The sequence below is a fragment of the Triturus cristatus genome, chromosome 3_2 (genome assembly GCF_964204655.1).
Source record: "Triturus cristatus chromosome 3_2, aTriCri1.1, whole genome shotgun sequence".
NCBI lineage: Eukaryota > Metazoa > Chordata > Amphibia > Caudata > Salamandridae > Triturus > Triturus cristatus.
In genome coordinates, this window is record NC_140584.1 from 978,359,069 (window position 1) to 978,378,417 (window position 19,349).

General features: G+C 43.7%; 1 protein-coding gene across 1 annotated transcript in view; it reads left to right on the forward strand.

Annotated features, from left to right (window-relative positions):
- RPAIN (RPA interacting protein) overlaps nt 1-18,705 on the forward strand; it is a 53,422-nt gene extending 34,717 nt beyond the window's left edge. Inside the window, exons 4-7 of the mRNA XM_085649560.1 lie at nt 178-289; nt 421-484; nt 13,358-13,498; nt 18,540-18,705. Coding sequence (XP_085505686.1) covers nt 178-289; nt 421-484; nt 13,358-13,498; nt 18,540-18,569 — 347 coding nt within the window. The 3' untranslated portion in view covers nt 18,570-18,705. The remainder of the gene's footprint in view (nt 1-177; nt 290-420; nt 485-13,357; nt 13,499-18,539) is intronic.
- The last annotated feature ends 644 nt before the right edge of the window (nt 18,706-19,349 follow it).

Here is a 19,349-nt window from a genome sequence, read left to right on the forward strand (position 1 = left end):
TACGAATGGAGCTTAAAATGGGCGGGGGGATTCTAGACTTGTGTGAACTGATCTAATGCAAAGTGGAAGTGAATAGAAAGATTTGGTTTGCTGGTGGATAGAATGTGAAGTGACAAATGCGCTAGTTTTGAATCCCCTACAGCAACACCATAACTTAAGAGCTTTCTCTGTATACAGAACAGTGCATGGTCGAAGAAATTGAGCGGGTCCTTCAGTTTGAAGAGGAGTGCCTCAACTCTGTCATCGAGCTCAATGCCGAAAACCAGGTTGTCTGTCCAGTGTGTAACCGGTAAGGTTTACTATGAACTTTGTACCATGCGTCCTGGAAAGCTACATTGTTTACCCACTGTTACTACTCTGTTAAGGAGTTCAGTGCATTAAAGAGTGACCAGATAACCTGATTCTTTTTCTTTCCTCTAGGAATAACGTTACAGTTACAAGTCACTTTGTTCTATGCCCCTGCGGCCTGTACATTAACACTAAAGTGAGTAGCCGTATAAGCAATGTTCATTGTGTAAGTGAAACCTTTCCCCTGGGACCACTGCTCTGTACCTATTGAAAAATCCCAGTAAACCGAGTTACTCGAAGATTTGTGAGTGCAAGAGATGGTGTATTGTAGAAAAGGGAAAAAGGTGCCTACTAGCGCTTGATTTTATCATCCAACAAACTTTGCGTCCGTAAGAAGATAAATGCAGACTGATCTCAAACCATGCAGAAGAATTGTGTTCTTGTGTTCTATCAACTAGTGAGTGAGAGGCTTTTTTGGGGTGGGCAGTGGGATCTTTTCTGATTCTTTCTGGGATTTTTGAATGGTTTCTGAAAAGTGTTCATTTTTTTGTTGTTGTTGCCATCTTCTTTGTGAGTGGTTACCTATGTATTTTACTGTTCATTTAGAAATGTAACTTGCTTTAGCTACACTGATCGAAGGCATATTGGACATGCTTTGTCAGGTGTGTATGTTCTCCTCCATTGACTTATTAATTTGAATGATATGTAGTGGTATTCTTTCAACATTTAGTAGGTGATATTGGAGTGATAGCAGACAACCTACAACTTTAAGATGCTGCAGCACTAAGTAATGGTCTTGGAAGCGAACTTTACAATAGATACTGAAGTGACTCATTTGTATTAAGGAGGGCAGTTTTTGAGGGTGTGAAGGTTGCCATTTGGTCACCACCTTGGGTGGTTCGTGTTGCCTTTGGGTTAACACTAGGAGTCCTAACTGTCAAAGCTTTCAGACACATCTTCCAGGGAGGGAAGGTGGTTCTGATTTAGACCCAGTGGGACCTCCATGTATTTAATTCAAAAGCATGGAAGTACACTCTCCCGACAGTCACCCAAGACGACTCCACAGATTTGGCAGTGAGCACAAGAATTCAACATATATTTACTAGTAGAACTCTTGGCAGGGGTTGATGGTGACTTTCCAGAACTTCCAAGCAGCGACGCTCAGGACACGCACAACTAAAACATGACTCTGATGTTACAAAAGTATTTTCTCAAGTGGGGCACACCAACCATAGATTTGTTTGCCATTGCTTAAACAAAAACAAATATCAAACATGTGCCTCTAGGTATCCCTAACCCCTCTCTCTCTCGGGAATGCATTATGGATAAATGGATCATGGACTGTTGCTTAAGCATTTCAACCTCTCCCACACATTCAATATGTGGTGCAGAAGATGTGATGGGCACCAGTGACACATTTTATTGTGGCATCCATATTCAGCGACCTGGCCGGACTACTTTTCCTGCCTGTTGCCTAGCACTGGCTTGGTCCTGCCTCCACTTGTCCAGCGCCGGGAGACCCTGTTGGGCAGCTGCGCTCTTTATTAATCTATAAATAAAATAAGTGAGGCACCATTGGTACACACGCCTGTTGGAATTGTTGGTTGAGCCACTTTGCAAACTTCCTAACCAAACATGTAATGATTCATCATAAGAGTCAAATTTGGCACCCCAAACCGCATGGTGTCAGTCTAGCAATTGGGTTCTCCTCCATCCTCTTTTATGGCACTTAAATATAGTGCTCACAGAACTAATGTGTCAAATGTTTGCGCTCTGCATTCCTATATATGACAGGCACTCGCCTGGCAGGTGGTACGTTTTAATAGCAATCACTTCTCTATGCAGTATCAGTGCATTATGGTCCTTATCTGTGTAATAACCTTGCATTTGTATTCACAAGGACAGGTGTAGTCCTGGGCACTCATCCTCATTTCCTACTGACTGTTATATTACCTGTTTATATAAATCAAAGAATTGACTTGGTCCTATTTTTTCACAATGACACACAGACATTTGCATTCTCATGAAGCTAAGTGACCTTTGCTGTATTACATATACAAAACTAAGACTATTAGAAAGACAAAGCAGTGTTTGTTGCTTTCTTATTCCTCCATCTAGGCAAAGCGTTTCTAGTGCAGATATGCCAGATGGATTGTAAAATATGTTATGCACTTACTAAATGCTCATTACAACGAAATTCTTGTGCAACCCCACATGCAAGAAAAGAAGACACCGTCTTTTTCTTAGAAAATGTTTTGTTAGTGGACATATGCAGGAAGGTAGGATCTGACTGCATGGTTACCCCCACTTTTTGCCTAGTGTTTTGCTAGTTTTTGCCTAGTCTGACTGGAATCCTGCTAATCCGGACCTCAGTCTATCTGCTTTCTCCCTAAATTGGTTATTTACTTGGGTACACTTCAGATTGGATACTGGGGGTACCCTTGTCAGTCCCTAGTATATGGTACACATGTACCCAGGGCATAGGTACCCCCAGGTTCATCCCATGGGCTGAAGCATACATTATGCCACCCATGAGAGGCCATGCTAAATGGAACAGGCCTGCCATTCCAGCCTGTGTAAGATGGTCCATGCACCACTTACTTTAGATATAGGTTTACTATATCTATAGGTCACTACACTCAAAACCCATAAATCACCCCTATAGCAGGCCTTGACAATCTTGAAGGCTGGGTGTTACGTGAGAGGGTGCCCCTGCATGAGCAGAGCTCCCTTGCAGCCTTCGGAGAACATTCTCTGGGGTTGTCGGTGACGCAGCCAGACATATAGGTAGAGGTGCATTATATGCTAGCATAAAATGCGATCTCAAACTGCTGCAACAAACCATGTCATGTTTGGTATCAAACACCTTGGAATCATACCTCCACACCAGTAACTGGGGTGGGAGGTATGATTCCACCCTTCTGAAGCAAGTTTTGTGGGTCCCTGGTCTTCCCGGTACCAGCCTTCTCGACCCGGACAGCACAAAATGGATGCTGCCGACCAGAGACACATTTCTGCCCTCCTGCTGCTGTGCGAAGCTGTAGCCGAGGAAGGCAGCCCAATAGGCACTCAGGATTTAGTGTATTGGAGCTGGGTGGGTGCACTTCCAAAGTGCCAGAAAGTCTGCACGAGGGGCACATTTGGTGTCCCTGTGCATAGTCCAGCTCAAACCAATTCTGGGAGCCGTTGGCTCCTGCTCTGACGCGAAACTGGACAAAGGACATGGGTGTAACCAACCCCCTGTCCTGACCCTCACCTGGGAGGGTCCCCTGAATCTGTCCAACCCTCTCCAATGAATACAAAAGGGCTTACTTGGCTGTAGGACCCTAGATTTAATGTTGAAAAGATTCTTAACAAGAAACCTCCAACTGTCTGGACAACCTAGACTTCGACTGGGCCTGACTTCGTCTCCTTCTCCGTCAAAAGCATAGTCTGTGCCCGTGCACCATACAGGACCTGTGGAGCATCAAGGACAACTGAAGTATTTCCCTTGGAGTGAAAGTCACTCCATTGCATTTGCAGGCACCGTAACGCAACTGACCAGTCTGCTGATCCTGAACTCCTGTGGACTCCGAAGGCTCCAGCAACGCAGGAGGTGGGTTCCTACGTTCCTTGAGGTCGACCTGCCTTCTCACCAAGTTTGAGGCCAGTATGCCTCGTGGGGACTGCATAACCCGAACCCCTGTGCACCACGTACTTTTGCAATTGCATACGCTTGTTGGTGTGCCCCAACTTCATGCATTGGGCTGCCGAAGGCCTAGCCTCTGCACACATTTCGTACAAAGGACTACGGACTCCTCACACTCTGTGCCCTGCAAGCTGTGTCTTTGTGAAACTTCTAGAGGTCCCCTCACGACTCCTGTGCCTTCGGCCTGTGGGTCCATTTGAGGGACAACACTGCTTTTCTTGGGCTCTCCAGACCTGCCCTCTCTCCCCTTGCTGTGAAGAGTCCTTACTGGGCCAAACCGTAACCTTCTTTGACCTTTGTTGGTGCTCCCGCCGTACACCGACCCCTTCCGCACTCGACATCCTTTGTGGGACAGCTCGTATCTGGATCCTGGTCCCTGCAGCTGTAGAGTCAAGGTCTTCTTCGCTCCTGAAGCACCTGACATCGGTGGGCATTCGTCTACCGAGACCCTGGTCACTCATGAGTGACCCAGACTCTGTCCCCTCTGCTTTCAGGTTCCTTCCATCAAGCTCCACCTGCAGATTCCACTGGACACTTTTTCTTCTTTCCAGCAGTGGCATTTCATTGAAGACTCATTGAGAACGATGGCAGGTTCTGACACCACTTCAAACCTATGCACCTGGCTTCCCTGGGATAGGTAACTGGTACTTCGGTATCCACGGGTGTGGTGGCTCTCTAACCTTCTATGTTCCAAAGGGTTTCCTCGTAATCCACTGGGAAGGGTCCTTAAGCTTTAAGATGGCAACTGCGACTCTCCCATTGTATTGCACGCGGTCATGTTCACATTGCACCCGTCCTCCGTGGGGTCCGTACTTACTCACCTTGGGTGGTTCCTTAGGGTCCCAGCGATTCTACCTTCTCTAGACATTGTCTTAACTCGAGTTGTGGTTCTTATACCACTATTTTAGTATATGGTTTGGTCTCTCCCTGGAGCCCACTGTTTATTAGGGCTACTTATGATTGTTTCTTCTGTAACAGTGTGTTGTGCTTTGTGTTAATCTGCGTGTAGCAGATACTGTGAGGTATTTAAGGTGTTATTATAATATATATTCTTATAACTACTGTGTGGTTCTCCTTTCATTTAACCAATACAATAAGGTTACATTCTGGTAAAACAAGCTGCTTAACATTCCTTCAAGACTAAGCCTGAAGGCTGCTTTCCACAGCTACCACTTGGATAGCTTTCATAAAATTATCTTTGACCTCTTAAATCACCATAAGGGTTGTTTGGACTGGTGCAAAGTGCTCACTTTAGTGGACATCATATACCAGGCCAACTTCTCACAACATATATTGGGCTGCGGCATGGACATCTGTCCACACTTTCACTTATTACTGTGTGGATATTCATGTATAATACGAGACAAACCGGTCAAAATGTTTTTAAAACACTATTTAATACTGCTATTAGTCCTTTGTCTGTCACCTCATTTACAGTGGAAGATACTGTTTTACATTTTGTAAATAGGCTCAGCATGTGCTCTATCATATCGAAGAACAAAAGAATTCCTGGCGCTCCACCTGTCACTGGTTCCCATGCTGGGAATCATGACTGTTTCAGCGGCACTGCTTGTCTGCTCAGGGGACATTCGGACAAAACTGTTGATAATGGGAGTCTTGACACAGAGGTCAAATTCTGTGGTAACAAACTGCATTGTTGCTATGATTTAGAGCAACTTTGCTATCTGATCAAGCCCATGATCATCTTCCAGGCCAGTCCACTATTATTCTTCAGCTACGGCTTTTATGTTGCTCTACTCTGAATTCTTTCCCATCATTGTGGTGCGTATTCTCTATTTCTAATCTGCAAGGTACATTCATAACTAATTTAGAGTTTGCCTATGCACTTTTAGTTATTGTTTCTTTCCACTAAGGGAGTGGGTAGGCATAATCCCAACTTCCTAAGACCTTGTGCACATTGTCACAGAAATGAAGTAATACTAAGCAGCATTCTTCCATGTTTTTGAGGGGCGTTTTTTAGGAGAAAAAAAACCTAGTTTGGAAAAAAGAAAATCCCTGTAACCAACTGAAAAATGATCTAACTTTATAGGAGCTTTTGGGTATGTGTCTTTCACAAGTATCCAACCCAAGAGGTCTGTCCACCAGAACGGTGGTACCTTAGTCTGTCAGGGCCAAAACATGTCGTCACCTCATCTTGACACTTGATGAATTCCATGGAATCACCTAGTGTGCCTCCGCTTTCCTTCTTGGGATAGGAAGGTACAGTGAATTGTCTACTTCATACCTTTCATTATTCTAACCCCCGTGGGTAGTAATATATTCTACTGAATTCCTTGACTGGGTTCCTCTCCTTACTCAGCATGCAGGGGAGGGGCTTGTCTTGCTTCGCCTTTCAGATAATACAGAATCTCCCACACGTGGCTCGAAAAACAAGGCGAAGCAGGAGACCTAAACGCAGTAACACCTTTAGAAAAGGGTTTTATTTTATAAAATGCAAAGACTCTTTTTAGAATGAGGCTAGGGGTTTTATTTTACACAATGCTCTCTAACAAAGGCGTTCCCAGATGCCAAATGCACAACATTATTTTATATATTCACTTAAACCATAGGTTTCACACATGTTATAGTTAGGTGGACATTTCACTCGTAAAAAACCAATGAAATTCCCCCGTTCTAGTTAGTTCAGATAACTATAACTCGCGCGCCCGCAATCCACTGCTCATGACGTCACATATTACATCACTCATGAAATGGTCAGTGGCATCACTCATGACATCACTGATGACATCATCCTTGTGATAGAGTGGCGGTCGCGCGAGTTATCTTAACTAACTCTAACGGGGGAATTTCATTGGTTTTTTTACGAGTGAAATGTCCACCTAACTAGAACGTGTGAAACCTATGGTTTTTTAAGTGAATTTGCAAGGTTTTTTAAATGCTAATTCCTAACTATAACGTTTGTGAAACCTATGGTTTTTTTAAGTGAATTTGCAAGGTTTTTTAAATGCTAATTCCTAACTATAACGTGTGTGAAACCTATGGTTTTTTAAAGTGAATTTGTACGTTTTTTTAAATGCTAAGTATGTATTTATTTTTGTAAGGGTTTTTTTTATTTTTTTATTTTTTATTTTTTTTTTTTAATGTTTTTTCACCCTTCTGGGTCCTTTAGGGACTCCCTGAGGCTAGGGGGTCAGGAACTCTCTACCCTGTCCCCTTTTCATGTTCGCCACCTCTCTTTTTCACTCTCGCACCCAAAACAAACAAAATGGCAGCCGACACTTCCTGATTTCGAACGTTGACTGACATGTAACCGCCAATCAGAATTACGCTCGCGCACATTAGGGTACGCGCACGGTGCGCGCCTATAGACATTTATGTACTTTTAACTGCAATTTTCTCAGGAAATACTGAACAGATTGACTCCATACATGCAAAAGGCACATGCCTGACCTGAGAACTACCTCTCTGCCAAATTTCAAGTAATTCTGTTCAGCCGTTCGGGCTGTACCTTCGACTAAAGGTCCTATGGGAAAATGCATGGGGAAAACGCGTTTTGGGACCCCCCTTTTTTCTCTGCCCCCGTTTGATGAATCACCCCGAGACTTTCAGGGTAGGAGCTGAGCGCCCCATTAGTTTCGAAATTTCGCGAGGATTCGTCAACCGGCGCCAAAGTTATTCAAAATAGAATTTTCAGATTTCCTATGGAAACACGGTCCTAACTATAACTATCTACTGGCGACCGCCAGTAGATAAAATATATATATATATCAAATGGGACGTGCTGCAAGAGATAAAGATAAATATATACACAATCACAAAGAAAACACCTCAAATGATTAAAGCCACTGGCCACACATCACAATGGCAATAATCAAAACTCAACACTTCACCTGGTGCAAAAACTGCATTTTAGCCCAATCCTGACTGGGGGATTAACAGCCGGGGATAAGCAACCAGGGTTCCGCTGTGCCTTCTGTCCCCATTCGGATTCCAAAATCCCGGTTTCTAAGTCAACAACCCTCTGCTTTATAATCTCAAAACAACACTAGAAGGTTCGAGAATCGTCCTCCCCGCACAAGGAAACTTAATAGGACTGGCCAGCTTCAAAGCAAGCATTCAATGGCAGGAAGAAGTTCCCATGTCATGTCCCCTCTCCATTCTCGCATGTTTCACCCTTTTATCCTGACTAAGCTCCCGAAAGCCTTCCAGGGTACATTAAACAATCTCTCACAAAAACAATCCGTGAACGTGATTAACCCAAACAACTTGCAAGCGTGGCTGTGCGCGCAGATCAAGCTCAAGCCAGGCAGAGTCAGAATTCAGGATGATATGAGGCCATGTCAAAGCCAATAGTAAGAACTTCATAATACTTATCAATGTATAACAGTGCACATTTGTGCACCACTGCTTATAACACTGCACTTCGTGACCAAAAAGTACATTCCACACCTCTCACTCACATCCCACATGTTCTGTTCTTGGCAAGGCTGTTCTACTCTGTGACGGCTCCCACTGAAAGACTGCAAGATTACAAGAAAGAAGCATTTAAGAGAAACAAGGCATATGCAGGACATCGTACATTCAGGCTAGGATAAAATAACACGCCAAAGCAATTATGGTAATGGTAGTCAAAGGTCATCACAGGGTGTCAGACCACAAGAGTGCCACTAGCACTACAGGGCTCCCCACCTCCCTGCCAACATCACCGCAGTCTGGAGTGAATACAATGATGAAGCACGTCACACAAGTGAAGGCAAGTTAAGTATCCTTCAAAAAACAAATACCTTCCTAAGCAGAGAGGATGGTCTTAAGCTACTTATTTATGCATCTTCCGGTTTATGAAATTCACAGATGAGGTCTAAAGTGGTTCCTGGTCCGTACAAGGGTGTTCCTATTTTCTATACCGAAATGGCTGTGGGTGGCGGTGGAGGCACCCTTTTGTTTTTTACCCTCTCTTCCCCATTTCTGTACTACTATAGTGTCAAGGGACCTTCAATTCAGTCTGAATTTTGGGTTTCTAGATAAGCATATGAAGTTTATTATTGACTTGTTTTAAACTGAGACCCTGTTGCATATTGGAACCTGGGTGTTTGATACAGTATATGCAGACAGTGGTCCTCTATGTATAATATCAAACTATCTAGTTTTGCTTTTTAGTCGATAAAATGCAGCAACATTAGGAGTGAGTTCTGTGGGTAAATCCTATCCAGCAACTGAAGCAAAAATTCTTCCATAAGATTGATTTGTATTTAGTTCATCCAAACGTATACATGGTATGGAATCACAAAGTGTAGATGAGGCAGAGCTCAATACAAAAGAGCTGAAGTTAATTGCAGGTTGCATAATAATGTAGTGTTGTGTGGGTCCCCTTGTGTATTCTTTCCTGCGTCAACCAAGGCTTCGGGCTCCTCCACAACCACCTTAACCCTCCTTTTCCTGGCTTCAAGGCACGGTGTAAGAGGATCCTGGTGAACGTGACTTTGAGAAAGATCTGCAGATTGAAGGAAATAAATTGAACAAATCTGTATTGCCTGAAAGGTGACAAGTGTCCAACTTTAGAGTCTCTGCCATAAGAGGTGCTCGTTCACACCACAGAGTTGGTCTACACATTTTTTGTTAAAGGCTAGCAAACTCTTATGTCGGACATCTCATGTACTGACTTGCGAGAACATGAACCATGCTCTACTCTTTTGAGGGCATCTAAGAGTAGGTATCGCTGTCTGCATTAAATCGTTTCTTCCACTGTGAGAAGCACAGGTTAGTGGAACATGCTTTTGGGTGGGACAAAGCAAGCGGGGCTCAGTACAGAGTTGCAGAAACTCTGCTTTTGCTTACAGGGTTCTGCAGGACTGAAAATGAATTCTCATGACCACAAAGTGATAGCTGCACAGAAGCTAAAACAAAGGACTTCAATATTACAGTGATTGCATCACACCGTGAAATAAAATCTGTCAATGGATGTGCATTTCCTACCAGCCAGAAGAAAGCATGTGTTCAGTATGCTTTTGCAAGGAGAATCATCAAACTACATGATCAAAGTGTCAACTGTTATTGCAGACAGAGGTTTCTATAATTTGGGGTATGGTGCAATACTAATACCCTATCAATTAATTTCTCCCTTATCCATTGCCTACTCGATCGTGCAGATTGAAGCTGTGGCACAGTTCACCACGGTTTATATCTCCGCTATTTCAAGATGGATGTGAGGAAGTAATCAGATTTCATTTATGTTCTGAATGTCTCCTGGGGAACAAAATCTACTTCTGGAAAACAGCTGAGCAGTCTGAGAACCTCACTTCTGTGGATGGAATTGGAAAATAAACTGCAGCATATGCAAAGGCAATACATGAAGGTGCTCTACAAACGAGCCAGCCAGCATCCCTTCCAGGGGTCTAGTTTTTCTGTTTTCGCTATAGTTTGTATGTCACCTGCTGCACCAGTAAATTCACACAATGTGGCTCTGCCGAGAAGTAACTCAACAAATGTATTCTTGGCTTTTTCAGATACTGCAACGGTCATTTGTCAACTGTGCCTCGACAAAACCAAGTTGGTAAATACACTCTCCCTCCCAAGACTAAAGCCATAAATTTAACAAGAACCCAGTAGGCTGGAACAAGAACCCATACTCCTGGCTGAATGGGCATCTCTCAAAAACAGATACATTAATGAACCTCTTAGAATAAACTCTTGCAACTTTTGCAGATTTGTTTCTTAATGGGGTTGCAGTTTCTGCTCCCTATAGTCTAGAACAGACTTGTTAGGAGGCTGGGGAGTACTAAGGGGTTCTCCTTCATCTGTACATAAAGTGACTTGTGCACAGAGGGGTAGAGCTATAACGCTTGCTATTCCCCAGAGATGCTTCCTTTAAACCTGATCTGGATACTTTGAACCTCTGAGAGCAGGGCCGGCTTTAGCGCTGGTGGCGCCCTGTGTGACCATGCTTGTTGGCGCCCCCCCCCCCCCAATGACAACCTCCACCACAGATTCTCTCACTAGCACCCTTTAACAGTGACCAAGTCTCCATAACCACACTCTCTCAGATGCATTGAATTAGTTATATAGCGCCACTCATACCAGTGTAGGGTGTCCCAGCACTTTGCATCACACAAACATTACACAGAGACCATCAATCATACCTGTATAAATCAGTGTATAGGAAATGTTACATAAGCCAAAGGACTAAAAGTGTAGGAGTCACATGTCATCCATACTGGTAGGCAGTATAGTTTTAAGAGTGCTTGGTGTGGAGAAGCACAAACTCAGTCGAGAAAGAAACCGCATAGTTGGGAGTTTTCTTTAATAATCCGAATCGATTTCTAGCCAAATTAACCCTTTTGGCAACATTAATCAATGTTCTAATGTATACTTTACAGTGTGTATGCAGTTCTAGGATAAAAGTTAATAGCTCACTATTCTAGATTAGGACTTTAAGTTATAAATTGCAAGTAACAAAAGGATGTCTCTTTTGAAAGCAGTAACCTGCTGATCTATTTACATCATACGCACTCTGTAATCTACTGGGTACATGTTCTTTGCAACAGGCATATTAACCCTCTGCACTAACTTCACCGAAGTCAAAACCTCCACTATACAAAATGCTGATCTCTCTCCAGGAAGATAATTAATCACACAAGTTATCTTGACATTTATGTGAGGCCTGGTAATTGCCGGCGGAAAGAAACGCTGCAGCAGGTGCTTCAAAAGCATAAAACTTTCAAGCACGGCGCCCCCTGGAAGCCAGCACCCGGTGCGGTGGCACCGGTCGCACCGCCCTAAAGCCGGTCCTGTCTGAGAGCGTTTGATTTCAATTGATAAGTGGTGTCTAAATTATTGTAAGCTCTGACTGATAGTCGGTGAGCTTTACAACAGCTGAACTCGCTCCACAATCAACCTGTTGGTTTCAAATCCTGAACATATCCCTCACAGGGAATCCAGACGAAGTCTCAGACTTCGGATAACTTCATTCAGTAAACACCTCAAACTAAGATGAAATATGGTCTATGATGCCTTCCTTTAACTGTAATAACTCTTCAGATGCAAAGTTGTATATCAAGCTTGGTCTGTCACAGACGCATCTCAACTTCTATTATCTTGGCCCTAAAGTGGTTTTCAGCAGGTTTCTACAAATATAGTATCTCTAGTGACAATCTCGCAGAATCGAACAAGCAAAAAAGTCCTTCCCTACTCTTGACACCAAGGGAATACTTGTATATTATTTGGATGGATCAGTGAGTTCTGCCAGAAACTTGTTTTGTTTGAACAAATAAAGGTCACAGTCGTGTTCATATTCAAGTGTATGTATTTGTCACTGCAAGCAAGGCAAGTGGACGGGTCATGTGCATGATGAGGGGAGTAGCCGTGGTCCCAGCTTTGCATTCCGTACTTGAAAGTACGTCTTCAGCACATTTGCAGAGCAGCATTATGGATCACATTGCACACCTTCTCAAATGCTACTTGGATACATTCTCTAGGGTCTACCTAGAGTCACAGGGCTCGGACTTCTAGCCCCCAGGCCCTAAAGACGTGCTGTGCTAACCTGAATTATAAATCCAGTTGATATGCAACACATGCGCATCCCAATGAGCAATACTGTGTGGAGTGTTTCCTAGTAATCGTCAGTACCATAAGATCCGTTCAGAGACCAAGTGGAGCTACAAATCCTCTTTCATTAACGCGCTCCAGTAGCATTAAGAAGCAGCATATCTATAGAAGAGTTTTGGATATGAATGTTACATAACAGAAAATATTTCAATGACTCATGCAAAGTAAAGAACTCTAGGGCAACAGACTAATCCTCCGGTATGACTGGACCTAGCCCTCCATTCTCTCCTTGCCCCTCCTCAACATTCCATTAACTAGCACCACTTTGATGAATCCTCTCCTTACCGGCCCCAACTCCTTCTGGGGGGGGGGTCAAGGCGCTTTCAATAAATTGCTGAGAAACCTCCAGCAGCAGTTTGAACTCTGCATACTGGGTCACACATCTTCTGTTAGATGGCAAAGAGGATCCAGCTGCACACTTGCTGCAAGATCATTCATGTTTAATGTTCATATTACTGCTGTGTAACGCCAAGGGTTTCTAAACCAGCTTGAAGTAATTCAAACCACGTCACTACAAAGATAGCAATGCTGTAATACTAAAGGTACAGTTACATATAATTCCCTTTATACTCCACATGAGCCCTGTAGAGTAACTGCAGGATTCACTTTTTCAAAGTGTATGTTTTAAATTATTAGTTGAACACTAAAGTCTTGTGTGGGTCATCCTCACTAGATAAGTTAACTTTTATTTTAGTGGTCATTTTCCATTCAATTGTGGGCACTTCATCTCTGTGTATATTGCATTTTGACTTGCAGTATCCTGCTTTGTGGCTCTCTGAATTAATTGTTAAAACTTCTGTGTCATTGTTTTTGGTTTAGTCACGAGAATTAACGGTCGCAAAGCTGCAGTCCCTTCTGGAAAGCCATCTGTTGGATCATCGATGTTATTGTCTGCATTCTCCTGTGTTTTCTGTTCCCTCCCGGACGGAGGGAGAAAGTAATCTTTTCATGAGCTGTCAGGTGAGCCATTCTGATCTTGCCATGGAACCCGCACACCTATTCAGTCTGTCAGTGTTGCACTAGATTACCTTGAACTTTAGCCTGCATTGGTGATCGAGGCACAGATAGCCTTTGCTTCCTTGGGGTGAACTGACATGATACATTTCACGCTGACTCTGAAGGGTAATGTTAAGACCTAGGGCAGGCCTTTTTCAGTTCAAGTTCAAACCCATTCATTGACTTTTTGTTTTTGGAGTGGGTGTTTGGGGGTGGGGGGGGGGGGAGTAGTCGTGACTGGTCATGGTACAAGTCTGAACTTTCTTGCCACTGCCGTGGGTGTGATAATGCTTCTCGTACTGTGGAGTCTCTTGACTGCGTTTGACTCCAGGGTTCATTGGGTTTGCAAAGCAGTGCTAGAATGGATTAAATAATTCTGGTCTATCAGGTGCCATATGAAGGTGTGCCAGTCTCAAAGGGTCCTCCTAAACTCCTGCTTCCTTTTTAAAAGCTATATTAGCCGGCTATCTGGTGCAACACCTTGGCACAGCCTGAATTTCCAGGTGTATGGTATGAACACTCCGCTTGAGGTGTGCCTTTAGAAAGGAGAAGCGCAGATAAAAGACTTAAAACCACCAGCAATTGGAATAAAGTTGTTTCCGTAAAGAACAGACTTGAATGCAAGTTAGATGGCTCACCCGGAATGGGTCTAAAATATGTTTTGCTGGCTCTCTTTCCCAATTACAGTTCAGGCTTTTACTTCCTCATAGGGTAGGTTGCAAGTTCCAGTGGAACATGCTCTAGATCTGGGACCAGTTGTGGCACATATGCCCCAGGAGTCCCATGTCAAACAGGTACTGAATGTGCAACCTCCACCCTGGGGCTGTACAGAGACCAATGGAGGAGGGTTCTTGGGTGTAGTGATGTCATTGTTATCCATGCAAAGAATAACAGCTAAGGACTCAATCATTTGTAATCAACTTTCTGGTAAACCAACGTTGAGAAATTGCCTTATCTAATCCAAATTCATATGAACATTGCGCTACCTGCCTTATCTTCAAAGCACTCTGCTTAACTCAACCTGTATGCAAGCAGTGCATTTGGAAGTGAATAGCTAGAATCTCTTCAACCAGCCAAAAGAGGCAAGAGTAGGCCTTTCAACAGTGATACTTCCATCAGTAATGTTTCTGTAAGCTAATCCAGGCCTGTCATCTTAATGGTTAAACCTGCTAGAGATTGTTTGGATACCATGGTCCGTGCCAAAAACTGCCCTTAACCTAGAAAAAGAGGTAATACAGGCAATATTAGGAGCGTTGTGATATTCCCATATCCTTGTTTGGGTGGCCAATAAACATTGTTTGACCTGTTTGAGAAACCAAAAAGAACCTTATTTGATGTGTCATTTTGGCCTGGCTGTCCCAGTCTTGCAGCGATATTTGTGTTACAAGCGTTGATGTTCTTGGACCACGCAGTTCACTCTTGTCTGTCTGGTATCGACTTTCTTGTCCCTTGCACAGGACTGGTTTAGTCCAAAGGACTGGTTTTCCCGTGACATTTGCTTTGGTGACCAATACCCCTACCTTGTATTTAGTTGCTGAACAAACCCATTTGCCTGTATATCGATTATTTACGTATTTATTTGTTGACTGGAGATCCTTAACGGTGCGCAGAGTTGACTGCATGGACTGAAAAGTGTTCTTTGGATGCGGTTCATAAAATTCGGCACTCAATGCTAGGTTAAAAAAAAAATATATAACCCTATGAGATGGGCTTACTCAGAGTGTAACAAGGCTGGTGGCACACATTATGGAAATGTGACGCATTTTGATTTGGAGGAAAGAAAATGTTACAGAAAACAAATTTAGACCCATCAACTGCAGTAGAGTAAAAATTAATTGCAGTGTGCCAGACCTTACCAAAGTTGGACTAAGAAACGCCTTTGTGGTTAATCCTACTGACAAATTTACACCGGCAAGGAATTGGCATCATGTCTCATAGCAAACGACCAGTGGGAAATTAAATGATATCAGAAATGTTGTTGCAGGGATTCTGTTCATGCACAGAACTATGCGCAGGAAACCAGGACCTCTGTGTATTGTTGTGTACCAAATAAGCCACCTCAGTGCCCAGAACCCCAATCCGACTAGCAATAGTGTCTCATTCGTTCTCCGTACTACAGCAAAGCTACCAATGATTAGACAACCTAGAACATGTGACTTAGTAAACACTCAGGAATAGTGGGAAACAAGAACACTTTCGTTCACACTCATACTTGTCCACAACGTGAGTAATCAGAGACACCGTATAGGTTAAAATGTTTATTTTTAACTAACGTGCTCTAAAGCGCAGTATTCTAGCCAATACGAGCAGCAGAATGCATAAGAACAAGATAATCAGCATTGTTAAAATTCCATAAAGCACAAAGGGGAAATCCTGTTATAATGACAGTGGAAACAGGACTATAGCGCCTTTTACCACCCTCCCCGTGCTCATGAGCTAGTTTAGAATAATTATAGAAGACCTCTGGGCTTTGTCAGCGAGACCCCATACCTACGAGATCAGATGCAATTAATTAAATCCCAGGATCAGCACAGCTCTTCTATGTTGGAAAGGTTTTCTTCAAGTGCCTCCTCATGCATGTAATGCCATATTAAAAAGTACCCCGAGTTTCAGCTGGGCCGCTGTGCTTCATGTAATGCCTATGTGCATGGGACTGACCAAAGTGAATCAACAGCATACATTGTTATTCGACCTTGAACACGCTGTGCAGACAGAGCACGGTGCCCAGCTAGATATGTGAAAGGTAGACCGTTCTCATGTGAAGCAGCGCCAGCAAAGTATTTTGCGAAGTAGTGTTGTGTGCAAAAGCGGCAGAATGGCAGCCAAGCATATACTACTTATGCTAACTTAGCAATGTCTGCAGTTAACCCCATTTCCTCACTACAATGTATAGACGGACATCATGCAGTGACCCAGGGACGCATCCAAACCAGTCTAGCAGTGTCTCCTGACTGCTAATCCACCCACCCAACACCAGCAGGGTGGAACACAGCGCAATTTGTATCTGTTCATTGGGGGCATTGACTCCAGGGTAATCGTATAAAAGGGAGCCACTTATCCCTAGAGTGGGCCATGAAGCTGGGAGAAGCATCGCCAGAGGTTTCAGACATAGTTGCAGATAACATGGTCACAGATTCAGTCTGCGACGCAAGGCATGGAACCCCCTCCATCACTCGAACTAATGCCTTTTGCCAGCAATAAGGCCAGTACTATAAATTTAAGATGCGTGGGATCTCTCTAACATCTTCCAACAGGGCAACGTGATGTAATCCATTGAGGACCCGGTCAGTCAATAGCTCGAGATTGATTGATTGTGTTGGAGCCTTCAGCTTTCATCAGTTACATCCAACATTAAGTCAGCCTTCCTGGCACCTTGGGACAAAAGCAATGGCCTAGTTGCCAACATTTTGAAAAAAATTCCAGGGACACTTTACAGCACAGCTATCAATTACTTACTTGAAAATTTACCACACCCAATGCCCCAAAGCTCCGTCCAACCCACATAATTAGCATAATGTAACTCCGCCTACTTAAAATACTGTCATGGATTGACTTGCATTGTATAATAAACCGCATGCTATTAAAGTTCGTACATACAGTCAAGACCGATAACACCTTCAAACTGGACAAAACTGCCAATCTCAAACAGCTCCGTGATAGACATTACTTACTCACTCTCTCAGGACCAGCAGATGGGACCAAGTACAACTATCTTTTTTGGTTCCCCATGATCTCGTTCTCCACGGCTTCCCTCCCAACCACTGGCCAACAGTGCCCCTCATCTTCCATAGTCCCTTCTGTCACAAATGTAATTTGTTTTATAGTTCTACTTGTACAAGTACAGGGCGTGACTTTACTAGTCCCATACAGCAAATGAATGACCAATAGAAAAAAACTTTTACCAACGGGTATATACAGTTTCGACTACCATTGGAGGAACAGCAGGCTAGAAAGTATGTAGTGGATCATGAGGAGACGGGAGCTTGTATGGCCAGGGAGTGACTCAGTGCCAGTAATCGGGGAGGGCGATGAGGCTCCCTACCTGCACTCACTGCAGTCTCGTCCTCCCTCTGTGCCAGACTGGATCTGCCGTGTCGCAAGGCTCGTCCAGGGTGTCGCCGTTGTTTCTTGCGCCCCACTTCCCTCAGCCTAGTGAGGCGTAGTGGGACAAAATGGCAGTGTCCACAATGTGGTGTGGGTTAGGATTTGTTTGGATGTGAGACAAACGCGCGAAGCCTTATTAAAGCTCGCACGCCATATGCCAGGACTGTCTCCGAATGGTGAATTACCAAGGACAGTCTCCAACTTGCCTGGACATTTGGCAGCTATACAGTTGGGAGCACATTGAAGGAAGGCATGCACGTTTGACTCCCAAAAAATGTGCTGAATTGGATATGAAATCTTGTAGTTGAAAAGGTTCAAGCCCAATGAATAGCATACTGCGAATCCTGTGATACAGAAATATGTCCAATGGCAATAAAATCCCATGTGTCCTCCGATGATCAGTCGTTTAAAAAGGTGCTAGAGGGGAAGCAATACCTTACTTGGATGTTTGTATTCATTGACTTCCGGGAAAGGCAGTAGTTTGACTAGGCATTATAAACATTTTTGCCCTTGACACCGTGGTTTTATGGAGTGGAGCACTGCACACCACAGTCGCGCTACATTGGGAGTGAAGTAGGTTGTTACGGTCCATTTGGAAATCCAAGGATGGTACATACTTTTTAAATGTTTCTTTGTAAATTGTTAGAGATGCACCCAGACTGGCTAGAATAAGATTTGTGGGGAGCGTCTGGTTTGTGTAGGTACTAAGGAACATATTTGCAAAAAGCACAGATTCTTGTGGGTTGCTTACATTTCAAATGTATGTTTGTCATAGTTTATTAAAGTTTAGATTTGTCTGCGCTTCCAATATTAAAGCAGTTTGTCAACCATCTGTTAGTAATGGTCAGTTAGCATATTAAACATTTAACGTTACTCAACTTTGTTTTTCCTTTTTGTTCAGGTGTGCGACACTGTGGCTGTGATCCTATAATCTTCCCACAGACTTGGTCACAGAAATGCTGGCGTTTTAAGGAGTACTCTTTATGCCTGTTGTCTTATTTGTAGTTCGTCTTTTGTATGTTCAGCTGTGCACTTTACATTCAATAAAGCAGAGTATTTTACTTATATTCTGTGTATTGTATTTTAAGATAGGCCCTGTCTGCCAAACTTGAAATCAGCCCAGACTTGGTGGAGTCCCCTGTTGGGCACCCTGTCCGTCTGTGTACTGTACTGTACTGTTCTGGAACTTTGGTGTAAGTAAAAGGAATAGCCTGGTGATTGTGAACAGAAACACCCCCCCCCCCCCCCTCCACCTCCCCCTCCCCCTCCTTCTGTTTGCTGAGCAGCCTATGAAACATGGCAGTAGCTCAGCAAACTTTCAGTGCCTTTGGTGGTGGCTCCTCTGAAGGCCTAAAGATCTCCGCTTGGCTGGCAGATCTCCAAATATGGCCGCAGTAGTCCATCCGGACAGCGGAGGTTACTACCTCTGCTTCCCTGTCAGGTAAAGGCGTGGCAGCCAAACTGAATGAACCAGTTTCTCCTATGTGGCAGACTCCAGCATGAGGTAGGGGTTAAGTGTTCCAAGATGAACATTGAACAGTTGCATCACTGTGAAGAAATAAGAAAAGCAACATATGTTCCATTTCAAAGCTTCCATCCCTCCCCCCAGTTGTAGATGTTTTAGTTAACCCTCTAACAACTTGGAGGGTTGCCCAATTGCGTTTGGGAAAATTACGTAATTTAATACAATCGCATGTTCGCATCCTTCCAG